At 24.5% G+C, this 26922-nt stretch overlaps 2 protein-coding genes across 5 annotated transcripts in view; both read right to left on the bottom strand.

Moving 5' to 3' along the window:
- The window catches only part of LOC117177778 (metaxin-1), a 42839-nt gene extending 38885 nt beyond the window's left edge, over positions 1-3954 (bottom strand). For all 4 annotated transcript variants that reach the window (XR_004467760.1, XM_033368691.1, XM_033368692.1 and 1 more), the window contains exon 1: positions 3769-3954. Coding sequence is in view for 3 of the 4 variants with exons in the window: in XM_033368691.1 (XP_033224582.1) it covers positions 3769-3855 (87 nt within the window). In the remaining variant the exon portion in view is untranslated. The remainder of the gene's footprint in view (positions 1-3768) is intronic.
- A 3022-nt stretch (positions 3955-6976) lies between these two features.
- The window catches only part of LOC117177777 (inositol-trisphosphate 3-kinase homolog), a 62397-nt gene continuing 42451 nt past the window's right edge, over positions 6977-26922 (bottom strand). The window contains exons 2-4 of the mRNA XM_033368690.1: positions 24312-24599; positions 14713-15393; positions 6977-7645 (exon numbers count right to left, since the gene is read on the bottom strand). Of these exons, the coding sequence (XP_033224581.1) occupies positions 7442-7645; positions 14713-15393; positions 24312-24599 (1173 nt within the window). The 3' untranslated portion in view covers positions 6977-7441. The remainder of the gene's footprint in view (positions 7646-14712; positions 15394-24311; positions 24600-26922) is intronic.

Below are 26922 nucleotides of genomic sequence, written 5' to 3' on the forward strand. Positions count from 1 at the left end.
AAGTGTTCATGAATTTTCTAAGTCTGTAATTCGGGAATTTTTCAATTTGGGAAAATTTAATGTTCGGGAATTGTGTAATTCGGAAATTTTATTATTCCTGCATCTTATTACACGGGAATTATATTATTCGGGAATTTTTCAATTCGGCAATTTTATAATTCGGGAATTTTATTATTTAGAAATTTACGAATTTTAGAATGTATCAATTCGCGAATTTTGTTATTCAGAAATTTCATTATAAGGAAATTTTCAAATTCGCTAGTATTATGAAATGTCCATCAATTTTCTAATTCTGCAATTTTATTATTCGGGAATTTTATTATTCATGAATTTGATTATAACGGAATTTTATTTTTAGGGAATTTTCAATTCGGTAGTATTATGAAATGCACATGAATTTTCTAATTCTGAAATCTTATTATTCGGAAATTTTTTTATTCAGGAATTTTATTAAAGTGGAATTTTATTATTCGGGAATTTTCAAATTCGATAATAATAGTTCATAGATAGTAGTATTTCATGAATTTTCTAATTCTTCAATTTTATTATTCAGGAATTTTTCAATTTGAGAAATTTATTATTTGGGATTTGTCTCATTCGGAAATTTTTTTATTTAGGAATCTTAATACATCTTCAGACAGTTTCGAATTCGGGAGCGTTATACGGGAATTTTCAAATTCAGTAATATTATTATGCGGGAATTTACCAATTAAGGGATTTTATTAATCGAGAATTTAATAATTCGGGAGCTTTGTTGTTCGGAAATTTTATAATTAGGAAATTTCGTTATTCGGGTATTTCTAAATTGTTCGAATTCGGGAATTTTATTATACGGGAATTTTTCAATTCGGAAACTTTATTATTCGGGAATTTCTCAAATGTTCAAATTCGGGAATTTTACTATACGGGAATTTTATTATTCGGGAATTTTCCAATTCGAAAATTTTATTTTATGGGAATTTTATTATTCATGAATTTTATTACAAGGGATTTTTATTATCAGGGAATTTTCAAATTCAGCAGTATTATGAAATGTTCATAAATTTTCTAATTCTGCAATTTTATTATTCGGGAATTTTTCAAATTAAGAAATGTATTCTTCGCGAATTATGTAATTCGGAAATTTTATTATTCAGAAATGTTCCAGTTTGGCAATTTTTTTATTCATGCATCTTATTACACGGGAATTGTATTATTCGGGAAATTTCAAATTCGGGATTTTTATTATTTAGGGATTTTAATACACATTCAGAGAATTTCTAATTCAGAAACGTTATTATTCAGGGATTTTTCAATTCGGCAATTTTATAATTCGAGAATTTTAGTATTCGAGAACTAAGCAATTCGGGAATTTCCCAATCCAGGAATTTTATTATTTGGGAATCAACCAATTCGGGAATTTTATTATTCAGGATTTTTTTTTATTCAGAAAATTTCCAATTCGGGAATTTTGAAATTCGGTAATATTATACAATGTTCGTAAATTTTATAATTCTGCAATTTTATTATTCGGAAATTTTACATTTCGAGAAATTTATTATTTGGGAATTTTATTATTTGGGAATTAACCAATTCGGGAATTTAATTATTCGGAAATTTTGAAATTCAGGAATTTTTTATTCAGGAATCTTAATACATATTCAGAAAATTTCTAATTCGGGAAAATTATTCAGGAATTTTCAAACTCGGTAATATTATTATGCAGGAATTTAAAAATTAGGGGATTTTATTATTTAGGAATTTTCCAAATGTTCAAATTCGGGAATTTTATTAATCGGGAATTTTCCAATTTGAAAATTTTATTATTTGGGAATTTTATTATTAGGGAATTTTCAAATTCCGTAGTATTATAAAATGTTCATGAATTTTCTATTTCTGCAATTTTATTATTCGGCAATTTTTCAATTTAAGAAATTTATTATTCTGGAATTATGTAATTCGGAAATTTTATTATTTAGAAATGTTCTACTTCGGCAATTTTTTTATTCATGCACCTTATTATACGGGAATTTTATTATTCAGGAATTTTAATACGCATTCAGAAAAATTATAATTATAATTATAATTCGAGAATTAAGCAGTTCGGGAATTTTAAAACTAAAAAATTGTCCAATTCTGGAATTTTCCGATTAGGGAATACTATAAAATGTTCAGGAATTTTCCTAATTTTATTAATCAGGAATGTTATAATTCTGGAAATTTTATTATTGTTAGAAAATTTTCCAATTCGCGATTCTTATTATTCATAAATATTACTATTCGGGAATTCAGACATTCGGGAATGTTATTATTAGGAAATTTTGAAATTCAGTAATATTATGAAATGTTGATAAATTCTATAATAGTGCATTTTTATTATTTGGGAATTTTATTATTCGAGAACTTTGTAATTCACGAATTTAATTATTCAAAGATTTTTCAATTAGGGAATTTTATTATTCGGGAATTTTCAAATTCGATGGTATTATGAAATTTTTATGAATTTTCTAATTCTGCAATTTTATTATTTTTCTAAGTCAGGAATTTTTTAGTCAGGAATCTTAATACAAATTAAGAAAATTTCTAATTCTGGAACATTATTATTCAGGAATTTTTCAATTCGAGAATTTTAATATTCGAGAATGAATCAATTCGGAAATTTTAATACTAAAAAATTGTTCAATTCTGGAATTTTCCGATTAGGGAATACTATAAAATGTTCAGGAATTTTCCTAATTTTATTATTCAGGAATGTTATAATTCTGGAAATTTTATTATCGGGGAATTTAATTGTTAGACAATTTTCCAATTCGCGATTTTTATTATTCACAAATTTCACTATTGGGGAATATTATTAGGAAATTTTAAAATTCGTTAATATTATGGAATGTTCGTAAATTTTATAATTCTGCAATTTTATTATTCTGGAATTTTACATTTCGAAAAATTTATTATTTGGAATCAAACAATTCGGGAATATTATTAATAGGAAATTTTGAAATTCGGTAATATCATGGAATGCTGGTAAATTTTATAATACTGCAATTTTATTATTCGGGGATTTTCCAATTCGAGAAATTTATTATTCGGGAATTTTTATATTTGAGAACTTTTCAATTCGCGAATTTTATTATTTGAGAACTTTCAAATTCGATAGTATTGTGAAATGTTCATGAATTTTCTAATTCTGCAATTTTAATATTCGGGAATTTTTCATGTCTAATTCGGAAATTTCATTATTCGGGAATTTCTAAAATGTTCAAATTCGGGAATTTTATTATTCGGGAATATTTCAATTCGGAAATTTTATTATTCGGAAATTGTCTTATTCAGCAATTTTATTATTCGGAAGTTTTATTCTTCGCGAATTTTCTAATTCGAGAATTTGACAGTGGCCGGAATTTCATTTTTCGAGATTTTTCAGTCGTCCCATTAGAAAATTCGATAAAAAATCCCGGCCAGTGAATAAAATTTCTGATTTCCCGTTCAGGTAGACACCCGGATAACACTGTCACAATTGCTTAAAACACTTAAATTTCACCAGAGAAGATTAAATTGGACAGATTTTTATTTGAGGTTAACATCAAAATCTGTCATCTCGATCGTAAATACCTTACTTGGTATTTACGGTATTTATAAAGTAGTTTGAGGATAAATATTAATTTTACAAAATAAGCAATTTTCAATTGTGTGTTATTAAATAACATATGTCATTTTCATACGAATTCTATTATACGAATTGATAGAATTTATAGATTTTAAAAAACCTAACCTATAACTGTAACTTACCAGTGCCTGCAAACAATTAACATCTACAGAAGGCAAACCCCATTCACCTTTCCACACGTCCAACTGATACGTTTGTTCAGTGTTCATTTTGTAAAAATTACAGTCATATAATCCAAAAGCTGATGATTCTTAAAACGTTGTAACAAAACAAGAGCGATACATAGTAAACAACGTGCAGAAGGTGCAGAACAAAACTACAGAAAGCAGACGATTTTTTTGTTTCGTCGCATCCGCGCCGGTCCACCAGTAAATCTGTGCATGTTCGATTTTTTCAGAATTTAAAACCAGATGTTTTAGAGCAATTATTAAAAAATCTTTTCACCAAATGTTAGAAAATTTCTGCGAAAAGGAGAGAGATTTTTTAACTTTTTCATCATAATAATACCAAAAAAAAATTTATAAATAATACATATATTTGGGCTTTTAATTGCAAATTAGATTTAACTATTTTTGAATGAAAAATCGTGTTTTTTGTTGCTAAAAATACATTTTTTTTATTGAAAATTCAACTATTTCATTTCTAGTTGTAAATGTATCATTCTTAGTTAATAATTCAATTGTATTTGGTTAAAATTTATTTACTTCGCAAAAAATTAACTTTTTTTATATTTATATTTTACTGCTGAAAAATGAATTGAAAACTTTTCTGGATAGTTTAACTTAAAAAAATGGGTGGTTTTTTATCAACAAATTCTTCTGTTTTATTAAAAATCTCATATTTCTTGGATAAAAATACACGTATTTGGTAAATAAATAAATTACCTTGTTAAGATTTCATCCTTTTTGTTCGAAAAAATTCGACTTTTAAAATCGAAAATTAAATTTTTTGTATAAACTTATTTGTAGTTAAAAATTCATATTTTGATCTTAAAATATTAAATGAAATCTTTCTTGGATGAAAATTCAACTATTTTTTTTTAAATTTTGGTTTTGTTTTAAATCAAAAATTCATTAGTTTAAAGAGAAATTTAATCTTTTTTTTTTATATAAAAGTGCAACAATTTGGTGAAAAAGTCAATAATTTTGTTAAAAAGTCATCCCATTTTCTTAAAAATTTGTCTTCTTGGATCAAAAATTATTATTATTATTAATTAATTTTTTTGTTTTAAACATTTATCTGTTTTAGTAGAAACTTCATTTTTATGTGGAAATGCAACTTTTTGGTTAAAAATTCTTCTTTTTTTCTTGAGTATTCAGAAATTTTGTTTAAAAGATTTGGTTGATTCACTTCGTTGAAAAATCATTTTTTTTTTAAGATTTATATTTTTATTTGAAAATTTATCCCTTTGGTTGAAAGTTGAACTATTTTGTTGAAAATTAATCTTTATTATTAAAAATTCAAGTACAAGGGTAAAAGATCAATCACATTGTTAAACATTTATTTTTTTATTAAAAGCTAATGTCTTTAGTTGGAAATTTAAGTGCTAAGTCCAAAATCCTTTTTTTTTTATTTGAAATTAAATTTATAACTGAAAATGTAACTTTTTCATTTTTTAAAGACTGATCTTTTTTGGTTGAAAACTCTCAATTTTTGGTAAAAAAAAAAATAATTTTCTTGCTTTGAAACTTCATGTTTGTTGGGTAAAAACGCATCAATTTCGTAGAAAATTAATTTTTTGCTGAAAAGTCATACTTTCGGTTTGAAAATTCAGTTTTCGTAAAGCAAATTCGTTTTTTTTTTGGCTTGAATATTCAACAATTTATATAAACCTGAGTGAAAAATATTTATTTTTCAAAATTCGTCTTTTTGGTTATAAAATTCTTTTTTCCTTGTATAAGTTTTCTCTTTTTTGATTGAAATAGAAAGTATTACACTTTTTTTTTTTTTGAAATTTATCATTTTAGCCTAATAATTTAACTATTGTGTTCAAAATTTAAGTATTTTCTTATAAATTCTAGTATTTTGTGAGAAAGATATTTTTTATAGTAGAAAATACATTTTTTTGTTTAAAATTAATTAATACATTTTTAAATTTATATCTGAAATACACTGTTTTATTCCGTTTATAAGAAATTCTCTTTTGAAAAAAATAATACAGGATAAAAATGCTGGTAGTTGAACATTAACCCTTAAAGAACATTGTGGGTGTAGGATACCCCGAACAATTTTCAAACTCTTATAAGCCATACTGAATTCGAAAAAAGTGAGTAAGTGTCGCCATCTAGCAGCTGCTGAAAGTGGAGGTAAAAAAATCGCGGGGTATGTAACACCCAGTGTGCACTTAGTGAACAAAACAGTAATTTTTGAACAGATTTTTTTGTTGATATTATATTGATTTTTGTTTTCTTTCTAACGTGAGTATATCACGTTAAGTGAAATAATAATTTAAAAAAATTATTTTATACTTTTTTTTCTTTGTAGATGGCTTATAACTTACGGCAGCGCTTCATGAGAGAACAGACTGTGGATGTGTTGAATAAAATATAATTGCTATAATACAGTTATATGTCTCTTTTTTCAATTTCTTGTATTTTTATAGTATCAAATGTCAAAGTTCCTCAATCTTAATAATAAATCGATTTAAAAGTAAAAAATCTGATTCATCATTTTATCATAAAATTGACTTTTCAACTGTAAAAATATATCTCTTTTTTGAAAGCACCTATGTTGCAATATTTTTGTTTATGAAAGTACACTATTTCAAAAGTATAGTCACATTTTCAGGTTAAAATAATTAAAATGGCGTGAGTTATAAATTTCTAAGTAAAGAAAACCATTTTTTCTCTTCTTTTTTCAATAATTCTTTTAACAAACTTAAAAAAAAATAAATAATAAATGGCTATAAAATTCACTCTATCTTATGAAAGATACCTTAAACTATATAGGAAAATTTTATTGCGACAAAATATTCAATAGGGGTGAAACAATACATGATGAAATACGCTAGGGTATTTATCACCCACGATGCACTTTACTGTGATTTTTACCATGTACGTACTTTGAGGGTTAAAATAAATAAGCAAATTTTTAATTTGTGTCTGAAATACTGGTTTATTCTGTTTACAATCAGTTCTATGTTGAAAAAATTACAAGATAAAAATGCTAATAGTTGAATATTAATGATAAAGGAAAATGAAAAACTAGGAAATTTTGAAAATTAAGTTCTTGGACACCGTGCCTAATTCTACTAGCAAAACGTTTCTAAAACTACAAATCACGTACATTGGGGGGGGGGGGGGGGGGGGGGGGGGGGGGGGGGTGAAAAATAAATCAATTTTTTAATACAAAATCTATTTCAACTCATCGGATACTTTAAATGAATGAAAACTGAAAACAAGGAGTATTAATTACAAAATTCAAAGAGAAATTACTTCCCAATGAATCGACGAATCTTTGTCAATGTTGTTATCTAACAATTGCTGAATTTTGTACATGAGAGTATATATTTTCCAAAATTCACTATTCTTTAAAAATTAAATTCCTATGATACGAATTATGAAATGCAATCTAAAGTTATAAATTTCACACTTAACATTGTAAAACGTTAAAAATTTAAATAATATTTATAAGTACACACATATTAATACACATACCTATATATAATCTTTGTATATATATTTTTTGTAGACCTTATAATTACAGTATAATCAGACCAAAATAAATAAATTAGAGTTTACCAGAATCATATAATTGTATCAGTCTATGAAGGTGTAGGTTTTATTTGATTATTATTTAAGATAAAAAATTGACTTCTTTAATTGTGGAAATTAGGTTATCAATTCCGAAAAGAAATCCTTCTTCGTGATTTCCTTCCTTCCAAGGACTTCTGTGTGTTAATTTTTGGCCATTTGGAACTTCGTAAGTCTTTGCAAAATCGATCAACCAGAGTCCAACTTTTTCGTGATCGTAAATCATGAAAATACTGCTTCCGATCACCTAAAACAAGTTAATATAACATTTATTAGCTAATTATAAATTAAATTAGATTTTAAAAAGTGACGGATTTTTGAAGATTTTAGGTATGACAAATCAAAATTTGAACAAAAAAGTTCATTTCTAACAAAGTAGTTTACTTTTCAACCAAAATCATGTATTGCCAAATAGGAATATTTATTTTCTGCGAAAAATACGAATATTTTTTAAATATTCGGCAAAATATGTGAAATCTTCGATAGGTGAGTAAGGACTTTGTAAAGTCTTTAAATCTATTTGAGATCTTTGAAATCTTTATGAAATCATTAGGAAATTATTGAAATATTTGTTCGATCTTTGAAATCTCTCTGAAATCTTTGCGGAATATTTGAAATTTTTGGGAAATCTTCGTATAATCTTTGTGAAATATTTTTGAATTATTTACAAATATTTTAGAAATATTCGGTAATATTTGTGACATTATTGAAATGTTTGGGAAATCATTAAAATCGTTATGAAATCTTTGGAAAATCATTCAAATGTTTGTGAAATTATCGGTAAAATTTGTAAAATCATTGAAATATTTGTTCAATCTTTGAAATATATCTCAAATCTTCGTGAAATATTAAAAATATTTTTGAAATCTATGGAAAATCATTAAAATTTTGGCGAAATATTTGTGAAATAATTGTGAAGTCTTTATGAAGTTTTTGTGAATTCTTTAAAAATCTTTGCGAAACATTTCAAATGTTCGATGATATTTCTGAAATTATTGAAATCTTTGGGAAGTTGGAAAAATTTGAATTATTTGTGAAATCTTTGAGAAATTATTCAAGTGTATTAAATTTATACTAAATCTTCAAAATCTTTGTGAAATCATTAGGAAATCATTGAAATTTTTGTTCAATAGCGAAATGTTTTGCAAAGCTTTTTAAATATGTTGTATAAATTTAATAGATTTCAATCATTTTTCAAAGATTTGACAAATATTTCAATAATTTCACAAATATTACTGTAAAAAATATTTCAAATATCTTGCAAAATTTTTTAAGAATTCACGAAGATTTCAATAATTTCACATATTTTTAATATTCCGCCTAATTTTTAAAGAATTCAAAAATTTGTGAAATTATTGTAATCTTTGTGAAATATTTGGTAAATAATTAAAATCTTTGGAAAGTCTTGGTGAATTCTTAAAAAATTTTGCAAGATATTTGGAATATTTTTTACGGTAATATGTGTGAAATTATTGAAATATTTGTCAAACCTTTGAGAAATTATTGAAATTTATTAAATTTATACATCCTTAAAAAGCTTTGCGAAACATTTCAAATATTCGATAGTATTTGTAAAATTATTGAAATCTTTGGGAAGTTGGAAAAATGTTGCGAAACATTTGAATCTTTTGTGAAATCTTTGAGAAATTATTCAACTCCATTAAATTCATACTAAATTTTCAAAATCTTTGTGAAATCGTCAAAAAATCATTGAAATTTTTGTTCAATCTCGAAATCTATCTGAATTTCATTCAAATCTTTGGAAAGTCTTTGTGAATTCTTAAAAAAATTTGCAACATATCTGAAATATTTTTTACGGTAATATTTGTGAAATTATTGAAGTATTTGTCAAATCTTTAAGAAATGATTGAAATCTATTAAATTTATACAACATCTTTGAAATCTTTGTGAAATAAGAAGAAAATCATTGAAATCTTTATTCAGTCTTTGAAATCTGTCTGAAATCTTCGTGAAATAACAGAAATCTTTGTGAAATCTTGGGGAAATAATTAAATTTCTTACGAAATATTTGTAAAATCTTGGTGAATTCTTTAAAAATTATGCGAAATATTACGAATATTTTTGAAATATTCGCTAATATTCGCGAAATTATTGAAATGTCAGTAAAATACTTGGAAAATTATTAAAATCTTGGGGATTCCTAGAAAAATTTGCAAAATATTTGAAATATTTTTTAAATAAATGGTAATATTTTTGAAGTTATTGAAATATTTTTGAAATTATAAAAATATTTTTGAAATATTTGTTGAATCTTTAGGAAATTATTGAAATGTTTGGGTAATCTTCGTATAATATTGATCAAATCTTTGTAAAAAATTTGTAAATTCTTTACAAATTTCGCAAAACATTAGAAATATTTTAGAGATATTCGGTAATATTTGTGACATTATTGAAATCTTTGGGAAATCATTAAAATCGTTGTGAAATCTTTAAAATCTTTAAAAAATAATTAATATTCTGTAAAATTGGTGAAAACATTGAAATTTTTGTTTAACCTTTGGAATCTATCTGAAATCTTCGTGAAAAATGAGAAATCTGTGTGAAATCTTTGGGAAATCATTAAAATTTTTGCGAAATCTTTGTAAAATAATTGTGAAGTCTTTGTGAAGTTTTTCGTGGATTCTCTAAAAAACTTTGCAAAACATTTCAAATATTCGATAGTACTTGCAAAATTATTGAAATCTTTGGGAAGTTGGAAAAATTTGGCGAAACATTTGAATTATTTGAAATATTTTTTTAATATTCGCTTATATTTGTGAAATTACTGAAGTCTTTGTGAAATATTTGGGATATCATTAAAATCTTTGGAAAGTCTTTGTGAATTCTTAAAAAATTTGCAACATATCTGAAATATTTTTTACGGTTATATTGGTTAAATTATTGAAACATTTGTCAAATCTTTGTGAAATGATTGGAATCTATTAAATTTATACGAAATCTTTGTGAAATCGTGATAAAATCATTGAAATTTTTATTGAGTCTTTGAAATCTGTCTGAAATAATAGAAGTCTTTATGAAATCCTTGGGAAATCTTCGTATAATCTTTGTAAAAAATATGTTAATTCTTTACAAATATTACAAATATTTTAGAAATATTCGATAATAGTTGTGACATTATTGAAATATTTGGGAAATCATTAAAATCGTTGTGAAATCTTTGGAAAATGATTAAACTGTTTGTGAAATTTTTCTGAAATTATTAAAATATTTGTAAAATATTCGGTAAAATTGGTGAAATCATTGAAATCTTTGAAATCTATCTGCAATCTTCGTGAAATATTAGAAATCTTTGCAAAATCTTTGGGAAATCATTAAAATTTTAGTGAAATCTTTGGGAAGTTGGAAGAATGTCGCGAAACATTTGAATTATTTGTGAAATCTTTGAAAAATTATTCAAACCTTTTAATTCTATACTAAATCTTTAAAATCTTTGTGAAATCATTAGAAAATCATTGAAATTTTTGTTCAATCTCGGAATCTATCTGAAATCTTCGTGAAACATTAAAATCTTTTGTGAAATCTTTGGGAAATATTTGAAATCTGGGGAATCATTAAATTTTTTGTGATATCTTGTGAATTTTTTAAAAACTATGTGAAATATTAAAAATGTTTTTGACATATTCGCTTATATTTGTGAAATTATTGAAATCTTTGTAAATTAATAGAAGTATTTGCGAATTCTTTGGGAAAGCATTAAATTTTGTACGAAATTTTTGTGAATTCTTTAAAAATAATGCGAAGCATTACATATATTTTTGAAATATTCGCTAATATTGGCGAAATTATTGAAATATTAGTGAAATATTTTGAGAAATCTTTAAAATCTTTTTGAAATCTTTGTGAATTCTTAAAAAAAATTGGCAAAATATTTGAAATATTTTTTTAATATATATTTGAAATATTCCACAATATTTGTGAAATTATTGAAATCTTTGTGAAATCTTTGAAATTTATCGGAAATCTTTGTGAAATAAAAGAAGTCTTTGTAAAATCTTCGCATAATCTGTAAGAAACCTTTGTAAATTCTTTACAAATTTTTGTAAATATTTGAAATATTTCTGAAATATTTTTGAAATATTCGGTAATATATGTGAAATTATTAAAATCGTTGTGAAATCTTTGGGAAATTACAAAAAGCTTTGTGAATTCTTTTAAGATTTTGCTAAATATTACAAATACTTTTGAAATATTCGGTAACATTTGTGAAGTTACTAAAATCTGTGGGAAATCATTAAAATTTTTAGAAAATCTTTGTGTATCCTTTAAGCATTTTGCGAAATTTTTGAAATATTCGTTAATATTTGTAAAATTATTGAAATCTTTAACAATTTTGCTAAATATTAAAAATATTTTTGAAATATTCGGTGACATTTGTGAAATTATTGAAATTATTGAAATCTTTGCAAAAACCTAACTCTTTCATAAATAATATCTGTTTCAGATGAGATGATTTCTAGAATAAGCCTTGAAAAGGACCTGAAAATCAGGTAGAAACATGTCCGAAAATTTTTTATAATAAAAAAATTGTTGAACACCAAAAAAGCAGTATAGGCCTTAACAAAAATTATTTACTACTTACTGCAAATTTTTTGAAATCTTTGGGAAATGATTAAAATGTTTGTGAATTCTTTAAATATTTTGCGAAATATAAAAATTATTTTTAAAATATTCGTTAATATTTGTGAAATTATTAAAATATTTGGAAAATCTTCGTGAAATCTTTGTGTAAGCTTTCTGAATTTTTTAAAAATTTTGCGAAATATTTAAAATATTTTTTAATTATTTGATATTTGTTAAATTATTGAAATCTTTGTGAAATCTTTGAGAATTCATTGAAATATTTGGAAAATCTTCGAGAATTCTTTAAAAAATTTTGAAATATTCGTTAATATTTTGCAAATTAAAAATTTTTTTGCGAATTCTTAAAAAATGCTGTTAAATATTTAAAATACTTTGGAAATATTTGATGATATTTGTAAAATCTTTGCGAAATATTTTAAATCATTGTGAAATGTTTATGAAATATTGAAAAAAAGTATTGTAATCTTTGTAAAATCTTTTAAATCTATCCGAAATCTTTGAAATCTTGGTGACATATTTATAAAATCTTGGAAAAATTATTGCATTCTCTGTTAAATCTTTGGGTAATCTTTGAAATCTTTGGCAATATGAATTTTATACCTGTATTTATTATTTATTATTTATCAGTGGAATCATTGCAATTTTGGTAAAATCTTTTAAATCTTTGAGAAATCATTAAAATGTTTGTGAAATCTTTGTCTTTGTTAAGTATTTGTGAAATCTTTGTGAATTCTTAAAAAATTTTGCGAAATATTCAAAATATTTTTGAAATATTCGGTAACGTTTTTTTAATTATTTAAGCTTTTAGGAAATTATTAAAATCTTTATGAAATCTTTGAAATATTTAAAAAATCATTAAAATGTTTGGGAAATCTTTGTAAAATCAGTGTGAAGTCTTTGTGAATTCTTGAAAAATTTTGCGAAATAGTAAAAATCTTTTTGAAATATTTGGTAATGTTTTTTTAATTGTTTAAACCTTTGGGAAATCATTCAGATTTTTGTGGAATCTTTGAAATATTTGGAAAATCATTAAAATGTTTGGGAAATCTTTGTAAAATCAGTGTGAAGTCTTTGTGAAATCTTTGTGAATTCTTTAAATATTTTCCGAAATATTAACAATATTTGTGAAATATTCAGTAATATTTTTTTAATTGTTTAAATCTTTGGGAAATCATTCAAATCTTTATCGAATCTTTGAAATATTTGAAAATAATTAAAATGTTTGGGAAATCTTTGTAAAATCAGTGTGAAGTCTTTGTGAATTTTTTAAAAATTTTGCGAAATATTAAAAATATTTTTGAAATATTCGGTAATATTGGTTAAATTATTGAAATCTTTGTGAAGTTTTTGAGGAATCATTGAAATCTTTGTGTAATCTTTGTGAATTTTTTAAAAATTTCGCGAAATATTAAAAATATTTTTGAAATATTCGGTAACGTTTTTTTAATTATTTAAGCATTTAGGAAATCATTAAAATCTTTGTGAAATCTTTGAAATATTTAAACAATCATTCAAATGTTTGGAAAATCTTTGTAAAATCAGTGTGAATTCTTTGTGAAATCTTTGTGAATTCTTTAAATATTTTGCGAAATATTAAAAATATTTTTGAAATATTCAGTAATATTTTTCTAATTGTTTAAATCTTTGGGAAATAATTCAAATCTTTGTGGAATCTTTGAAATATTTGGAAATCATTAAAATGTTTGGGAAATCTTTGTAAAATCAGTGTGAAGTCTTTGTGAATTCTTTAAAAAATTTTCGAAATATTTAAAATATTTTTGAAATATTCGGTAATATTTGTTAAGATATTGAAAGCTTGGTGAAATTTTTGGAAAATTATTGAAATCTTTATGCAATCTTTGTGAATTCTTGAAAAATTTTGCGAAATAGTAAAAATCTTTTTGAAATATTTGGTAATGTTTTTTTAATTGTTTAAACCTTTGGGAAATCATTCAAATTTTTGTGGAATCTTTGAAATATTTGGAAAATCATTAAAATGTTTGGGAAATCTTTGTAAAATCAGTGTGAAGTCTTTGTGAAATCTTTGTGAATTCTTTAAATATTTTGCGAAATATTAAAAATATTTGTGAAATATTCAGTAATATTTTTTTAATTGTTTAAATCTTTGGGAAATCATTAAAATGTTTGGGAAATCTTTGTAAAATCAGTGTGAAGTCTTTGTGAATTCTTTTAAAATTTTGCGAAATATTTAAAATATTTTTGAAATATTCGGTAATATTTGTTAAAATATTGAAAGCTTGGTGAAATTTTTGGAAAATTATTGAAATCTTTGTGTAATCTTTGTGAATTATTTTAAAAATTTGCGAAATATTAAAAATATTTTTGAAATATTCGGTAATATTTTTTAATTGTTTAAACCTTTTGGAAATCATTAAAATCTTTGTGGAATCTTTGAAATATTTGGAAAATCATTAAAATGTTTGAGAAATCTTTGTAAAATCAGTGTGAAGTCTTTGTGAAGTCTTTGTGAAATCTTTGTGAATTCTTAAATATTTTGCGAAGTATTTTAAATTATTGAATTCTCTATGAAATGTTTGGGAATTCATTGAAATCTTTGTAAGATCTTTGTGAAATCTGTCTGAATTCTTTAATTTTATACATGTATTTATTATTTACTATTCACTATTTCTCGTCCAATTCCTGTTTACTATTTAGGTTAAAGAGTTTTTTTTCTATAAAAATAATAATTACCTCATGCGTTTGAAAATAGCTAGACCTTTCCACTCTCGCTCTCAATTCTACGAGATGATCCAGTAACTTTTTCCTCACATCAGCACGTTTTCCCAGGAAGATCTTCATAGTTTCCAAAACTTCCCGATGCGATTTGACCTTCTTCAAGTCAGTGATAGGAGGAGATCCAGGTAATTTCATAGCTTCAATTCGAAATCCGTGACTGCAGGTGGAACTTTGTTGTTCTCGAAATTGCATGTAGCGAAGTTTGGTAACAGCTTGGCGCTCGTGTTCTTCATCAGTGGGAGCGTTTGGATCAACAATGATCATTTTCTGATAAAGGTCTGACCTAGCAATAGTCTTGGAGACTTCCGATTCCAGAAACGTCCTCGTGCCCATTTTTATGTCCATCACGTGGGGATCGCTGAATCCAAAGAGTAGGTCTTGAAGTTCAATGAAGGTGTCTCCTTTGTATTCCACTTCCCTGTAGTACCTAGGTATATAATCTCTCATAGCATCATCTTCACTCAAAAATTCGTAGACACTTCTTTCCGTGTTTTCGGAACCTCCGGTTCTTCTTTTCCAAACTGTTCCTGGACCAGCTGGTGCAAAACTAGATGGATGTCCTGATAGTTGGAACCATGATTTCAGTCTGTTTTTCAGCAGAATGTCACTTGCTGGTGCAGTTAAGTCCAAAGCATTCTGAAAAAAGCAAAAGGAAATTGTTTCGATCTCCAGAATAATACCAGGGTGGCGGCAAAAATTTATTTTTAAAATTCCCTAATTTTTTCCTGAATAATTGAGGGTCCGGATAAAAGAACTTGTTACAAATTTCTGGATACAAAATTTCAATTTCGAAATTCCGTTACTTTCCTTGGTTCTTATATGACCAATTTTTTATTTTCCCTGAATGTTCTGAATTTTTCTTTGGAATAAAAACAACAGCCTTACTCGGCAATCAATAATGTTAATGCTAAAAATTTTCGCTTTATAAATACAATGTTATTAACACTTTTAAAGTCAATAGTAATAGATAATTTTATAAGCGTGTCGTCCGCAAATCACTGAAGACATGTATAAACTACATTAATTTTCGATTAAATAGACAAAAAAGGTCCAAAAAAATTAATTTTTAACAAAAAGTGTAATAGTGGTCATTTCTGCTAAAAAATATTTCTTTCCAATAAAAAATAGTCGAATTAAACAAGAAAAATGTCAACAAATTAATTGAATCCTCTAACACAAGAAACTAATTTAGAAAAAAATGAAATTTTAATAACAGTTAAATTAAAAAAAAAGATTTTTTACTCAATAAAGAAAAAAGTCTCATCTAAAATTTTGGTTTTTCAACCCAATAAAGATCCGAAAATTTGAATTTTCTACGATAATAATTGAATTTTCAACATAAAGTAAAACATATGAATTTTAAAGTAAAAATGGAACAGTTTCATTTTCAATGGACATAATTAATTTTCAATTAAAAAAGCAAATTTCCAATCAATCCTTTCAATTTTGAACCAACGAATTGAATTTTTAATTAAAATGTTTAATCTTTAACCAAGAAAATTTGTTCTTAGCCAAATAGTCGAGTTTTACACCCAAAATTATCAACCAAAAATAGAATCATAAAATTTCCAGTTAGAAAAATTAATTATAACAACAACAAAAAATGCATTTCTAACAAAATAGTTATATTTTCAACCAAATAAATAAATGTTTATTATAAAAATAGAATAGTTAAGTTTTCAGTAAAGAAAAAACTTTGAAAAAATAAAATAAATTTTTAACCAAATTAATTAGATTTTCAACGAAATTGTTAAATTTTTTAACCAACAAGATTTTTCTAGCAGAAAAAATAAATTTTTCAGAAAAAATAGAACAGTTCAATTTTGAGTTACAGAAGTAAATGTTTTACTAACATTATTTATATTTTCAAAAACAAAATTTCACAGAATAATTGCATTTTTAACCTAAAGGATTAATTTTCTACCAAATTTTCAAACAAAATTTCAACAAAATATATGAATTTTTAACTAAAAAATATAAATTTCCATCTTGAAATATAAAACTTAATTTTTCATTTAAAAAAGAAAATTATCAATGAAAAAAAGGAATTTTAACAAAAAAAGTTAAATTTTAAACCAAAGAAATGAATTTTTATCCAAAAAGATCAGGTTTCAACTAATGACAATATTTTTCTACAAAAAACGGCAAAAAAAGACAAAAATGATCCATTTTGTTAAAAATAGTTTTTTTACACCTTTTCTGTTTTTCAACGAAGTATTATACATTTCACTGTAAGATTTGAAGTTATTGGTTCTGCACAAGATGATATCAAATTCCATTACAAAATGTGATATATCTTCGTATTAAATTTATAAATAATATTATTAAACTTTTATTAAGTTTGCAGAAAAAAATATAATTTTTGTTAGTAGAACATTCTTTTATGTTAAATAAATGTTAATAAACTTTAATTAATAATTTGAAAAATTCGAATAATTATTAAGTCATTTGAATATTCAACATTTGATTACTTTGAAATAGTGTCACACTAATAAATAAAAAATGTCATAATTGATATCAAATGTTAAATTAATATTAAACAATTTTAGTTTCATTAAAAAAACTATAAATGCTTATACACTTTTTTAATTTTAATTGAAAAAGGAAAAGGTTCAGTTTGGTCGGACCCTACCTCATTTGTAAGTGGAAGAATGAATCATTATTGCTATTTTTGGGAAGCTGATGACTAATTTTTCGAATTGACCTTAAAAATGTTATTCGCGAATATTTTCATGGTCATATTCGTAATCAGTACTTGAAAATACGTTAGCATACATAATCCGTTTAAACAAAACGTGAAAAGAATTAATTATGAACGTAATTTTTCAAGATTTTTAAATTAAAAATTTAAACATACGCCTAAAATTTATTCAATGCAGTAATTTAGAAATTAATTTAGAAAATTGCAAGGGACTTCAAAGAAATTTGATGAAATGTCTAAAAATGTAGATTTGGGAGAATTCCAGCGAATCAGAAAAATGAAAAGAATGCAAAAGTATTTAAACTAATTCTACGAAATTCTTTACAAACTCATGCAAAATTTTGTAAATCCCTTAAAATCCTTGATAATCCATACATTTTTTAAATCTCTTGTTAATGCCTTAAAATCTTTTCAAAATACCCTAGAATATTTTAAATTTTTTGAATTTTTTTTAAATACCTAGACAGTTGAGAATTCCGTGGAATCTTTAAACTGCTCTAAAAACTTTCAATTCCTTTAAAATCTCTTTGAATAACAAAAAACCCTTAATATTTCTAATTCTTAAACAAATGTAAATCCCTTGAAAATTTGTAAAGCTTTTAAAAATTCCATGGAATTTGTAAAAAATACTGTAAAATCTATGAAATCGTTTTGAATCACTTTAAATTATTGAAATCTATGAAACATTTTTTTAAATATTTGAAATCCTTTAACATATTTTGAAGTCTCTTGAAAAATTTGGTTAAAGCTCTTGAAAATTCATTGGAATTTTGAAAATTAGCCTAAAATCTTTAAGAACCTTTAAAATTTCTGCAAAGATTTCTTTGAAATACCTTAAAATTATCGAAATATATCAAAATTCAATTCGAATTTAAAAATCAAAACCTAAAATATTTCAAATATTTCGAAATCATGAAATTAAAAAAAAAACACCCTATAATTTTTTTATTCGTTTGAAATTCCTTCAAATTATTGAAATCCATTAAAAAATTTTAAAACTCATACATTTTTTTAGAGCTCTTAAAATTTTCTTTGTATTTTTTAAAATGTCCTAAAATCTTAAAAATTCTTTAAAATCCTCTTAAATTATTTAAATAAATAGAAAATCGCTTAGAACTTTTAAAAATAATCTACAATTTTTCAAATCCTTCGAAATATTTTCATATTATTCAAATAAATTAGAATTTACTTGGAACCTTTTTAAATATCCTAAAATATTGCAAGTTCTTTGAAATATTGTTAAAATCTCTTGAAATTGGTTAAAGCTCTTACAAGTTCGTTTGAATTTGGAAACTACCCTAAAATTTCCAGAACTTTTAAAATGCCTTCAAATTATTAAAATAAATTCAAAATTTCGTGTATTTTTTTAAATACCCTGTAATTTTTAAAATCCTTTAAAATCTTTGGAAATCTTTTGCAACTTAGTAAGCCTCTTGAAAATTCTTTTAAAGTTTTGAAAATACATTAAAATCTTCAAAATTCTCTGGAATACCTTCAAATTATTTAAATTTATCAAAATTTTATTGGGAATTTTCTAATGAAACTTAAATATGTCCACCTATAAAATTTTTTGAAATCCCTTCAAACTTTTTAAACCTCTTGAAAATTCTATGAAATTTGTAAAAAAAAAAACCCTAAAATCTTTCAAATATTTCAGAATCATTTTATATTATTGGAATGTATTAAAAATACCCATAAATATTTCTCATCCTTCGAAATTCTTAAAAACTTTTTAAAACTCTTTAGAATTTCCTTGAAATTTTTGTAAGCAACCTAAAATACTTCAAATGCTTTAAAATATTTTGAAATCCCTTCAACTTTTTAAAACCTTTGAAAATTCCATGAGTAAAAAATAATTAAAGGAAATCCAACTCGAAATTTAAAGTTAAAATAAGGTTCCTGTAACTAAAGATAACAATGTTTTTATTTTTGTTTTTAAATTGATAACACCTAGAAATATGAAGGAAGAATTTGGGATGATCTGGAGATATGAGCTGTTCCAGGAGATACTCAGGAAATAATTATTCGTTCGTCGTTACAATTTGAAACTTTTGGTGCATATGAAAAGAAATTTGTATCATTCTCTGTCTCAAGACTTGTGCCTTAATTTAAACGTTTCTAAAAATAGTTATCGGTACCATTTGGAAGCAACCTATCTCAAACGAAGTACGTCACACTGATTGTACTTATCATCGTTGCCAAGGATACATTTACGACACAAATCTATTTATTTATGGCAAACAGTTCTTCTTTTGTCATTTAGAATTTAATTTTAATTTTAATTTTTCAAAGCTTTAATCGAATTTTCAGAATATTCATTCGAAGAAAATGCGGCTTTTTATCTTTGAATAAGTTTTGTAACAAAATAGTTAAATTTTCAACAACAACAAAATTTCGAAGACATAGTCGACATTTCAGTCAAGAAAATATTTTTATTTTAAATGAGAAACACTTAAATTTAGCCCCAAAAAATAAAATTTCTATCAAAAGAGGTCAATTTATTTCAAATCTAAAAATGCGAAGTCCCTAAAAAAAGTTGAATTTCCTACCCGAAAATATTAATTTTCTATCAAAAACTTCATTATTAACCAAATAGTTGAATTTTCTACAAAAACTGAAGAATTTTGAACCCAAAAATATGAATTTTCAACAAAAAAGTTCATTTTTGACCAAAGAGATGGATGTACCAAATAATATTTAATTTTCCACTAAGAAAGACTCATGTTCTATAAAATACATTAATCTTCTACAATTAATAAAAAAAATTATTTTCAAAAAAATAGCTCAATTTTCAACCAAACCGATGAATTTTAAACTAAAATCATAAATCTTCAAAAAAAAAATTTATTTAAAAAAAAGAGTTCAACACTCCAAAGATGATTCTTTAACGAAAAAATAATCTTTTAACAAAGTAGTTTAACATTAAACGATGTAGCTGAATTTTAATTCTGTTCACATTCAAGCTCAAAACATTTGTTTGCAAAATTTTCAATATTGTATTATTTTAGTGTTTTTCGTCGAAAATTAATATTTTTAATGGCAATAAAAAAAAAGATTGCATAAAAGATTCACAAATTTAAACAATTTTAGATTATGTTATAATTATACGCAAAAATTGATATTTAAAAAAAAATCATTTCAATTTGAACAAGATTTAGAATCTTCGAAACAGTTTTATTTATGTTAGTGTTTTTCGTTGGAAATCGGTATTTTTAATTTAAAAAATTATATTTTAAAAAAGCCTAAAATTTTAACAATTTTAGGGAAGTTGGCGTTTCTAAGCAGAAATCGATATATTTAGTAGACAGTCATAAAATTTCACAAAGAGACTACAATTTTTTTGAACAAACTTAGTTTAAACTAGCAATTTTCAATATACATTTCAAACTTTCAAAATTTTGGAACACACAACTCATTAAATTGTTTCAAAGAAGATTTACAATTTGGAAAAATTGATTTTTACGTTATATTAGTATTTTTCGTCAGTAATTGTTGGAAATTGAAAAAAAATTTAATTCAAAGAATTGTTACAATTTTTAACAACTTTAGGTTATTTTGATTTGTTTAACCTGAAATATGTATTTTTTAAAGAAAAATAATTAGAGTAAAATCCACTTTTTTTTGTTTGAAATAATAAAATTTAGATGCTTGACCAAATTAGGATTATATAAAGGGTTTTCGTTACGAATTTGCATTCTTTTACAAATTTACAATTTGAATTTACATTGGAGTTTTTAATTGAAAATTGGTATTTAAAAAAAAATTTATACTTTGAACAAGATTTAGAATTGTTTAATTATTTTTGATTAAGTTAGTGTTTTCGTCAGAAAAAAATAAATTTTCAACAATTGAGAATCGAACAAAAGTAAAAAACAGAAAGAGAATTTTTTCCAAATAAAAAATTCAATTCTTTTGAACTTTCAACAGTTTATAGTTTAACTTTCGAAAATTAAACTGTTGAAGAATGATGAAAAGCATTTTTAACTGTTGAAAACTCAAGTAAAAAGCAATTAATTTTATATTTTAATTTAAAATCGCCTTAGCATCAGACATTTAAATGAATAAACGTGTTTTTATCTTTAAATCTTTCAGGAAGTAATGAAATTATTTTTACATAAAATTTATGGAATAAATGTGTACGTTTTGAAAAAATTTCTATAAGAATAATAATGAGCCATATAAAACGAAACAGTTCAAAGTCGATTTATAGAAGTGACTTGTCTCTCATTTCTGTTAGAAATGATAACAAATGACTTTTGATAACGGACTTTGGATACTTTTGTTTCCGATTCGTTAATTATTTTTTAAACAAACTAAACTTTTTACATAATCTTTTCGAGAAATAGTATCATTAAATTTTTTTTAAACTAATTTTTTGTCTACTAATGAAATTGAAAGTTTAGTATCTTTAAAAGGTTTAATCAATTCGTTGATCCCTTGATGAGCTTAAAATAACACGCAGATGAAAACCGTAGCAGATGGATTTTATGCAAAACTAAAAAAAATTGGGATACGTACTTTAATATGCGTATTGTTTATTTTCCTGTTCTCAAATTAAATAAAAATATTTATTAATCATTAAATAAAAATATATTAAAAACTTGATCCTGACTTCTGATCTAAGATAAAAAATGAAATTTGTTCAGAATAAACCAGAAGCAGTATCAGAAATCAGATTTTGTATTAAAAAATAAATAAATAAAAAGCCATTCGAAAAATAATAGAAGAAAAAATTTAATCGAGTCGATTACAATTTTTTGTTCTTTTGGGAAATATAAAATTAAATATATCGGGACCGTTTCAAATTAGACAAGTATGCACTTTTTTTAAAGGAAATCAGATGACAATTATTTTACGATTAGACAAACAAATTTGATTAACAAAATATTGAAAAATGACAAAATTGCGAGGATTTTTCTGAAAGTATTTTTTTATTTTAAAAAAACCACTTCCGACTGAATACCGAATTTTCAACAATTTTTGGAAAAAGTCTTTTTTTTTTAAATTTTTTTGTCATTTTTTTGACGAGTATTTTGTCGAAAAATTGAATTTAACATGATTTTTCCTACACGAATTTAAAACAAAATAGATAAAATAAAGAAACTGGGGTTTCCTATTAAATTCGGTCACATATTTCCGGGTGGAATGTATAACACAAAAAGTTGATTTTATGGAAAAACTTATTTTCTTTTGTTATGCATTTTTTTAAATTCAAGCTTAAGAAATAATTTTGTGCTAACAAGAATTTTTTTTCAAAGAATCGAATTTAAAATTTTTTCGTGGCCGATACAGGATATCATAAAAGAGTAAGAAGTATTTTTGGTAGAACTTTCTAAAATGAGCAAACTTTCTTCTTAGCATTTTGTCGAATTTGTCGCTTTTAAGAAAAATGCGAAAATTTAATTTTTCTAAAAGAACCATTTTTTGACCATAAAAATAGTGTGGCCTGCATGAAGAATAATTAAAGACAAAAAAAATACGATAAAGTTGATATTTTAGCAAAACAAACAAATTTTTTAGCTTGAATAAAAAACAGATGACTTTAACCAAAAAAGAATAATTCTTGCAACAAAAAATTTAATAATTGATATTTCAAGAAAAACATTTAAATTTAAAATAAAAAAGAGTTGAATTCTCCAAAAAATATGATTTTTCAACCAAAGAAATGAATTATCAACTAAAAAAATAAATTTAAATAAATGATTTCGACTTTCAAACAAGTAATTAAGTTAAAAAAAATAGTTAAATTCGTAGTTTAAAAAATTGTTTTTTTATCAAAAAGAAGAGATTTTTTAATAGAAAAGTTGAATCCCCAACGAAACCAGTTTTATTTTTAACCAAAAATCGATTTTTTAACTAAAAAAGAAAATTTCTTGAGACTAAAGTTTAATTTTTAACAAAAAAGACGAATTTTCTACAAAACAGTTGAATTTCTAATCCGAGAATATGAATTTTGAACGAAAAAGTTAAATTTCAAGCAAATAGTTGAATTTTTAAATTAAAAATATAATTTTTCAACAAAAAATGTGATAGTTAAATTTGTTAAATAGTTAAATGTTCATTCTATAAAATGAATGTTCAACAAAGTAGCAAAGTAGACAAACAATGGGAACCTTGCAAAGAATCTTATTCCTATTTAAATTGTACATTTTCAGGAAACAATCATTTCGGGGGAAGGGGGGGGGGGGATTGGAAAATTTGATGGATGAGAAGACCCCTATGCTACAAGCTTTTATTATAGTCCGATTGTTTTGGGAAATGGCTTAAATAAAATTGAAAAATGAAATTTTGATATTTGGTTAATTGGACATCATGCTGGAACCTTTTTTTTTAGTCCATTTTTTGTAAAATTGCTTAAATAAAATAAAAATTCATATTTTTGGTAAGTTGGTTAATTATGGGACCCTTATACTGTACACTTTTCTTTTATTCTCATTTTTTCGACGATGGCTCCAATTGAAGCATCTAGAATATTAAGAGAAAAAATAAAATTTGCTTTCAACGCGTCAGTTAAATAATTAAATAGTGCGTTTAGATAAAGAATATTTAGTGTATATGGGATCTAAGAGTGTAGTGCAATTTGGCGGTATTACAAAGTCACATATACTTTGGTGTTTGGAGCGCGCGATTGGGTAATGGTCGCGCACTAATGTAAGAGTCTCGCAGTAATGCAATGGTCTCGCGAGAATGCAATGTTCGCACGAGAATGTGATGGTCGCGCGGTAATGCAACGGTCGCGCAGTAATGTGATGGTCGCGCAGTAATGCAATTGTCGCGCGATAATGTAACAGTCGCGCGGTAAATCCGGATGAATTTCTGCTACTAGTAGTATAAAAATAAGCTAAATACCAACCAGAGCAAGAAACTTGAGAGACAGGTCTTCATCCGGCATGGTGGCATCGGAATGAACGAGAGGAAATTGCTCTAGTTTCTGGATCGTGTTTGGATCGTTGAGCAGACGTGCGAGGGCTGCGGTATTTGATCCAGCTGGATTAGATCTGTTTCCAGCGGAAGCACTTCGCCTCCACTGGCGAAAAGAGTTGACTGCCGAGTTAGTGGCTCGAGAGCCATCCTTGTGTCGACGTCCATCCTTGGGCGATGAAGATTCATGGCTCACACGCGTCTGTTCTTCTTTGGAAGGCTGTAAACAAACAAATCTATTATGAATTTTCCAGTTTTGAACCTCTGCCAAAATGAATATGCAAACTCTCTTACAGCATTTAGGATTCATAACAAAATCGACTGTGACTGATGCGATCTTGATAACATCAGAGGAGTACAACATTTTCATATTATTCTGATTATCAAACTCTGATCAAAATAATCTACTTTGCTAATCCAAAATTTATTTTTAGACAACTTTATTCATAGCTTTAAATAGATGTAACAGTTTTCGACCAAGATTGTGATTGCGATTTATTCATATCTATCGAGAGTTATACTTTATTGAGTGGTATACTGTCGAATTATACTTTTTATTAAAATGATATTTTTAAAACAAGGAATGTTTTGAAACTTTTATTTTATTTTTCTGTTTATTAAATTGCTTTTTTAAATTTACCTACTTCCGACTCCTGCTTCTGAAAGATTTACAACTTTCTAGGACCAACAGAAACTTTTGCAGCAAACTTCGAATTTTCAACTAAAAAGTCAATTTTCAATTTTAAAAAAGATTAATTATCTACCATAAACGGAATAGTCAATCTTTCATTAAAATAAAAATTATTTTTGAACAGGAAAATTAATTTCTAACTAAAATTTAATAGATGACATTAAAAATAATATTTTTCTTTAAATAAAAATCAGTTCAGTTTAATAAAAAAGATAAATTACAACCAAAAATGGAATCAATTAAATCAATGAATTCAATTAAAAAATAAGGCTTAAGAAAAAAGAATTATGATCGTGAAAATTACATTTTCCATAAATTCAACAAACGAATTTTTAACAAAATAGTTTAATTTTTAAATCTTCACCAGAGTATATAAATATTCAGCCAAATATTTTAATTTTAAAAACAAAAATATAAATTCACAACTAATTTAATTTTCAACTTAAAATATGTATTATTAATAAAAATAAAATAGTTAGATTTCCAGTTAATAAATGTAAGTAATTATTTTTCAACTAAGAAAAAGCGAATTTTAAAACGAAATAGCTCATTTTTAAAAAAAAAGATAAATATATGACCAAAAATAGTATATTTTCAAATAAATAGTTTTTTATCTAGAAACAAACGAATTTTTAACAAAATAATTCAGTTTCAACCAAGGAGATGGATTTTTAAACTGGAATTATTAATCTTCAACCAAAGAAAATTAATTTTTAGCTAAGGAATTCAACTTTGAACCACATCTTTTGAACTTAATGATTGAATTTTTAGATAAAAAAGATTAATTTTAACCAAAACTAGAATAGATAAATTTTCAGTTTAAAAAATTGATTAGTAGTGGATTTTTCAACTAAAAAGAATAAACTCGCAACCAAAAATAGTGGAATTTTTTAGCAAAAAAATGAAATTTCAACCAAAAAGATTAATTTTCCAGCACATTAATTTTTGACAAAATTCTTGAATTTTAAAGCTAAAAGAACACCTTATCTACAAAACTGTTGAGTTTTCAACCAAAAATATGATTTTTTTATAAAAAAATTTTTAACCACAAATAGTTAAATTTAAACAAAAAATGTGGATTTGCAACAAAAAACTTCAGTATAAACTAAATAGCAAAATTTTCTACCAAATTGTTGAATCCTCAGTTAAAGAAGATTAATTTAAATCCAAGTAGTTGCAATTTGAGTTCAAAATCTTGAATTTTCAACCAAGATGATTAATTGTCGATCAAAAAAAAGAAGAATTTTTAAACAAATACATAAATTTTGAACCAGAAAAGATCAATTTTCAATCGAATTCAATCAAATTAATTATCAACCAAAAAAGAAACGATTAAAAAAAAGTTATATTTTAGTTAAATTATTTTAATGAAATGAATAGTGAACCAAGAAAGGAAATTTGAAACCCCGAGAATAAGTTGAAAATTCCCTTTTTTGGTTCACTTATCATTTCGTTAAAATAATAATAATTCACCATCAATTAAATAATACTTGATTTTTCAAATTAAGTGTTGGCCCCTATACGTGGCCGGAATAACATTAGGAAAATATTGATGTATTTTTTTTTTAATTAAATAAAAATGTAGATCAATTATATTAAGTTTCAACCTCTATTTATGGTTAAAATTCACTATATTTTTAACTGCAAAATTGAAAAAAATGTACAAACTTCGAAAAAATGTTGTGTGGAAAATATAAATTAAAACGAATTTGGGTCAATTGAAATGTATGAGGTAGGACTGATTCACGTAGCCTTACTGACGAGACCAATGGCTTAGTCCGGAACAAAACATAAAAAACCTATATTTTATTTGGTTAAAAATACATTTTTTTAAATTAATTGCAAACAAAAA

The sequence above is a fragment of the Belonocnema kinseyi genome, chromosome 8 (assembly GCF_010883055.1).
Source record: "Belonocnema kinseyi isolate 2016_QV_RU_SX_M_011 chromosome 8, B_treatae_v1, whole genome shotgun sequence".
Lineage (NCBI taxonomy): Eukaryota > Metazoa > Arthropoda > Insecta > Hymenoptera > Cynipidae > Belonocnema > Belonocnema kinseyi.